This window comes from Oncorhynchus gorbuscha, linkage group LG11 (assembly GCF_021184085.1).
Source record: "Oncorhynchus gorbuscha isolate QuinsamMale2020 ecotype Even-year linkage group LG11, OgorEven_v1.0, whole genome shotgun sequence".
In the NCBI taxonomy this organism is placed as follows: Eukaryota; Metazoa; Chordata; class Actinopteri; order Salmoniformes; family Salmonidae; genus Oncorhynchus; species Oncorhynchus gorbuscha.
In genome coordinates, this window is record NC_060183.1 from 49,816,303 (window position 1) to 49,822,386 (window position 6,084).

Consider the following 6,084-nt stretch of genomic DNA (forward strand, 5'->3'; position numbering starts at 1 on the left):
GGTCAAGGGGCGTACTGAGCTGAAGCATGGTTTACGGGAAATGGGTGCGTGACTTGAGAACAGTGAAAGTGAAAGGAGTTCTACGGTGAGGATATAAATATAAAGCTGTGCCTGAACCATAGTAGTCCAAAGATCTGCAGATCCTTGTCTAACGCATTACTAGCACAACTGAGACAGGATGTCATTACGGGTGGCTGCACTTCTTCTGTTGGCATCTGTCCTCCGGAGCCATGTAGCAGGTGAGATCCTCTTATTTTCTACTGCAGAGTTGCTGTTATTACTACTTTTGCTGCAAGTTGCCGTCATAGTAACTACTCTAACAACGTCTTAGTAACATGATGCTGTGCCTTGATCACTATTTGTTATCATCATCTGTGGAACTGTAAACACGCTCTTCATTTAATTTGAGTAGAACGGTATACGCACACAGAAGGGATACACAGAGGGTATCATCTAACCTGCTGTGTGTTTGTGTGTGTGTCCCTTCAGCAAGCACAGATCAGGCTTTGGACTGCTGCTTGACAACGACCGATACCAAGCTTCCCCACAGAGTGGTGAAGTCATACAGTATCCAGACAGTCAGTGGAGGATGTCGGATAGCTGCCACTGTGTAAGCAACATTATACCTTCTACAGACTGAATTGAACTCATTCACCCTAACCACAAGTGAATCTGTTCTGCCTGTGTGTGACTGCATTGATGCAATGTGTCTGATCTGCCATTTACTTCTGACAACAGGTTTGTCACGAAGAAGAACCTTAGACTGTGTGGTCCTCCTGCCACCAAGAAGAACTGGGTGGCCAAACTCATCAAGCAACTGAAGAGGAAATCGAATAAGGGAAAGGACAGAAAAGGGAAGAATGGTGAGCTTCTATGTAAAACTATGATGCAATTCAATGAACAATTCTATTAAGGATACAAATAGTCAGTAATGGGGCTCATCTATATTCTTCCTTTAAGAGTGAGGTTTCCCAACCGGCCTCTGTATTAACATGTTGATTTCTCATCAGGCAAGAGAAGACACTGAAAGGCTGTGGGTGATCCTTAAACCTCGGAGCTCCAGTATACGTGTCATGCAGGTGATAGAGGACCCAAACGCGACTTAACAGAAACAGAGTTTATTAATGTTCAAAACGGAATAACTGAAATCCTCTAGATTTGTAGAGGGGAAAACAACTGGAGAAGCGGCCACAGACTGCAGGTCGCTTCGGGTTGGCGCAGGCCGTAGTCGACTGAGACACCTGCTCACACGCAGCGTCTGATGAAGGCACAAAACACGACAGGACAGGGTGATACACAATCACGGCAAAAAACACGACAGGACAGGGCGAAACGCAATCACAGCATGGTGAATACAATACAAGGAACCGACGGAACAGGAACGGATCACAAAGGAATAAATAGGGAGTCTAATCAGGGGAAAGGATCGGGAACAGGTGTGGGAAGACTAAATGATGATTAGGGGAATAGGAACAGCTGGGAGCAGGAACGGAACGACAGAGAGAAGAGAGAGCGAGAGAGTGAGAGAGGGAGGGGGAGAGAGAAGGATAGAACCAAACAAGACCAGCAGAGGGAAACGAATAGCATGGGGAGCACAGGGACAAGACAAGATAATAAATGACAAACATGACAGTACCCCCCCACTCACCGAGCGCCTCCTGGCGCTCTCGAGGAGGAACACTGGCGGCAACGGAGGAAATCATAGATCAAACGGTCCAGCACGTCCCGAGAAAGAACCCAACTCCTCTCCTCAGGACCGTAACGAAAAACGATAAAAAGGGAAACTAGGGTACTACTCTAAAAAAAAAAATGAGAACTAGGGACAGACTGAGACACAGCAAGGGCAGGGACAAGAACAGGAGAGATGCGATGGCAGGGAACAGACTGAGACCCAGCAAGACCAGGAGCAGAAGCAGAAAAAAAATTACCAGACTTCTTCTGCGCGCAGTCTGAACACGCAGCCACGAAACGGCGCGTGTCACGCTCCTGAGTCGGCCACCAAAAGCGCTGGCGAATAGACGCAAGAGTGCCTCGAACACCGGGATGACCAGCTAACTTGGCAGAGTGAGCCCACTGAAGAACAGCCAGACGAGTGGAAACAGGAACGAAAAGGAGGTTACTAGGACAAGCGCGCGGCGACGCAGTGTGCGTGAGTGCTTGCTTAACCTGTCTTTCAATTCCCCAGACTGTCAACCCGACAACACGCCCATAAGGAAGAATCCCCTCGGGATCAGTAGAAGCCACAGAAGAACTAAACAGACGGGATAAGGCATCAGGCTTGGTGTTCTTGCTACCCGGACGGTAAGAAATCACAAACTCGAAACGAGCGAAAAACAACGCCCAACGAGCTTGACGGGCATTAAGTCGTTTGGCAGAACGGATGTACTCAAGGTTCTTATGGTCTGTCCAAACGACAAAAGGAACGGTCGCCCCCTCCAACCACTGTCGCCATTCGCCTAGGGCTAAGCGGATGGCGAGCAGTTCACGGTTACCCACATCATAGTTGCGCTCAGATGGCGACAGGCGATGAGAAAAATAAGCGCACGGATGAACCTTATCGTCAGACTGGAAGCGCTGGGATAGAATGGCTCCCACGCCTACCTCTGAAGCGTCAACCTCGACAATGAATTGTCTAGTGACGTCAGAGTAACGAGGATAGGAGCGGACGTAAAACGTTCTTTTAGAAGATCAAAAGCTCCCTGGGCGGAACCGGACCACTTAAAACACGTCTTGACAGAAGTAAGAGCTGTGAGAGGGGCAGCAACTTGACCGAAATTACGAATGAAACGCCGATAGAAATTAGCGAAACCTAAAAAGCGCTGCAACTCGACACGTGACCTTGGAACGGGCCAATCACTGACAGCTTGGACCTTAGCGGAATCCATCTGAATGCCTTCAGCGGAAATAACGGAACCGAGAAAAGTAACGGAGGAGACATGAAAAGAGCACTTCTCAGCCTTTACGTAGAGACAATTCTCTAAAAGGCGCTGTAGAACACGTCGAACGTGCTGAACATGAATCTCGAGTGACGGAGAAAAATCAGGATATCGTCAAGATAGACAAAAACAAAAATGTTCAGCATGTCTCTCAGAACATCATTAACTAATGCCTGAAAAACAGCTGGCGCATTGGCGAGACCGAACGGCAGAACCCGGTACTCAAAATGCCCTAACGGAGTGTTAAACGCCGTCTTCCACTCGTCCCCCTCTCTGATGCGCACGAGATGGTAAGCGTTACGAAGGTCCAACTTAGTAAAGCACCTGGCTCCCTGCAGAATCTCGAAGGCTGATGACATAAGGGGGAAGCGGATAACGATTCTTAACCGTTATGTCATTCAGCCCTCGATAATCCACGCAGGGCGCAGAGTACCGTCCTTCTTCTTAACAAAAAAGAACCCCGCCCCGGCCGGAGAAGAAGAAGGCACTATGGTACCGGCGTCAAGAGACACAGACAAATAATCCTCGAGAGCCTTACGTTCGGGAGCCGACAGAGAGTATAGTCTACCTCGAGGAGGCGTGGTCCCTGGAAGGAGATCAATACTACAATCATACGACCGGTGAGGAGGAAGGGAGTTGGCTCGGGACCGACTGAAGACCGTGCGCAGATCATGATATTCCTCCGGCACTCCTGTCAAATCGCCAGGTTCCTCCTGAGAAGTAGGGAGAGAAGAAACGGGAGGGATGGCAGACATTAAACACTTCACATGACAAGAAACGTTCCAGGATAGGATAGAATTACTAGACCAATTAATAGAAGGATTATGACATACTAGCCAGGGATGACCCAAAACAACAGGTGTAAACGGTGAACGGAAAATCAAAAAAGAAATAGTCTCACTGTGGTTACCAGATACTGTGAGAGTTAAAGGTAGTGTCTCAAATTTGATACTGGGAAGATGACTACCATCTAAGGCAAACATGGGCGTAGGCTTGTCTAACGGTCTGAAAGGAATGTTATGTTTCCGAACCCATGCTTCGTCCATGAAACAACCCTCAGCCCCAGAGTCAATCAAGGCACTGCATGTAGCACCCGAACCGGTCCAGCGTAGATGGACCGACATAGTAGTACAAGATCTAGATGAAGGGACCTGAGTAGTAGCGCTCACCAGTAGCCCTCCGCTTACTGATGGGCTCTGGCCTCTTACTGGACATGAATTAACAAAATGTCCAGCAACTCCGCAATAGAGGCACAGGCGGTTGGTGATCCTCCGTTCCCTCTCCTTAGTCGAGATGCGAATCCCTCCCAGCTGCATGGGCTCAGTCTCAAAGCCAGAGGAGGGAGATGGTTGCGATGCGGAGCAGGGAAACACCGTTGATGCGAGCTCTCTTCCACGAGCCCGGTGACGAAGATCTACCCGTCGTTCTATGCGGATGGCGAGAGCAATCAAAGAGTCCACATCTGAAGGAACCTCCCGGGAGAGAATCTCATCCTTAACCACTGCGTGGAGTCCCTCCAGAAAACGAGCGAGCAGCGCCGGCTCGTTCCACTCACTAGAGGCAGCAAGAGTGCGAAACTCAATGGAATAATCCGTTATGGACCGTTCACCTTGGCATAAGGAAGCCAGGGCCCTAGAAGCCTCCCCACCAAAAACTGAGCGGTCAAAAACCCGAATCATCTCCTCTTTAAAGTTCTGGAATTTGTTAGAGCAATCAGCCCTTGCCTCCCAGATAGCTGTGCCCCATTCTCGAGCCCGGCCAGTAAGGAGTGAAATGACGTAAGCAACTCGAGCTCTCTCTCTAGAGTATGTGTTGGGTTGGAGAGAGAACACAATCTCACACTGCGTGAGAAAGGAGCGGCACTCAGTGGGCTGCCCGGAGTAGCAAGGTGGGTTATTAACCCTAGGTTCTGGAGGCTCGGCAGGCCAGGAAGTAACAGGTGGCACGAGACGTAGACTCTGGAACTGTCCAGAGAGGTCGGAAACCTGAGCGGCCAGGTTCTCCACGGCATGGCGAGCAGCAGACAATTCCTGCTCGTGTCTGCCGAGCATGGCTCCTTGGATCTTGACGGCAGTGTAAACAGCGTCTGAAGTCGCTGGGTCCATTCCTTGGTCGGTTCCTTCTGTCATGCAGGTGATAGAGGACCCAAACGCGACTTAACAGAAACAGAGTTTATTAATGTTCAAAACGGAATAACTGAAATCCTCTAGATTTGTAGAGGGAAAACAACTGGAGAAGCGGCCACAGACTGCAGGTCGCTTCGGGTTTGGCGCAGGCCGTAGTCGACTGAGACACCTGCTCACACGCAGCGTCTGATGAAGGCACAAAACACGACAGGACAGGGTGATACACAATCACGGCAAAAAACACGACAGGACAGGGCGAAACGCAATCACAGCATGGTGAATACAATACAAGGAACCGACGGAACAGGAACGGATCACAAAGGAATAAATAGGGAGTCTAATCAGGGGAAAGGATCGGGAACAGGTGTGGGAAGACTAAATGATGATTAGGGGAATAGGAACAGCTGGGAGCAGGAACGGAACGACAGAGAGAAGAGAGCGAGAGAGTGAGAGAGGGAGGGGAGAGAGAAGGATAGAACCAAACAAGACCAGCAGAGGGAAACGAATAGCATGGGGAGCACAGGGACAAGACAAGATAATAAATGACAAACATGACAATACGTCCTTTGAGAAGAGTCAATATTTCAAATATTTTGTGAATGGGACTGAAAGTTAGTTCTCATTTTAAGGTGTGATACCGTTGAATTATTTTTGACCAACACTCTTGTCACGTGTTGTGTATTGCAGAACGTCATTGTCAAAATGTTGCTCACAGTTACTATAAGCTTGATTTTATATTGTATAACTAATTTAATGTAAATAAATAAGTGTTTATTTTTTTAAGAAACATTGCATTTTTCATCTTGGTATCAATGATTTAATCATTTCATTCAGTCAAATCCTTGGTCTTATATTATTGGGAATAGGTTAAATTTCCAAGTTATCAAATCAAATCAAATGTCATTTGTCACATACACATGGTTAGCAGATGTTATTGTGAGTGTAGAGAAATGCTTGTGCTTCTAGTTCTGACAGTGCAGCAATATATAACATGTAATCTAACAATTCCACAACACACAAAA

At 48.1% G+C, this 6,084-nt stretch overlaps 1 protein-coding gene across 1 annotated transcript; it reads left to right on the plus strand.

Moving 5' to 3' along the window:
- Positions 1-48: 48 nt before the first annotated feature.
- LOC124047858 (C-C motif chemokine 19-like) lies at positions 49-5,849 on the plus strand. The gene is made up of 5 exons (XM_046368182.1): positions 49-239; positions 490-610; positions 739-863; positions 1,011-1,064; positions 5,620-5,849. The coding sequence occupies exons 1-4, from the start codon at positions 179-181 to the stop codon at positions 1,025-1,027; spliced, it is 324 nt and encodes a 107-aa protein (XP_046224138.1). The 5' UTR covers positions 49-178; the 3' UTR covers positions 1,028-1,064; positions 5,620-5,849.
- The last annotated feature ends 235 nt before the right edge of the window (positions 5,850-6,084 follow it).

Excerpts from the sequence above, each read along its gene's own strand:
- LOC124047858 (XM_046368182.1), top strand. The coding sequence starts at position 179 with ATGTCATTACGGGTGGCTGCACTTCTTCTGTTGGCATCTGTCCTCCGG. Across the intron at positions 240-489 it reads CCTCCGGAGCCATGTAGCAG|CAAGCACAGATCAGGCTTTG; the intron begins GTGAGATCCTCT and ends GTGTCCCTTCAG. Across the intron at positions 611-738 it reads TGTCGGATAGCTGCCACTGT|GTTTGTCACGAAGAAGAACC; the intron begins GTAAGCAACATT and ends TTCTGACAACAG.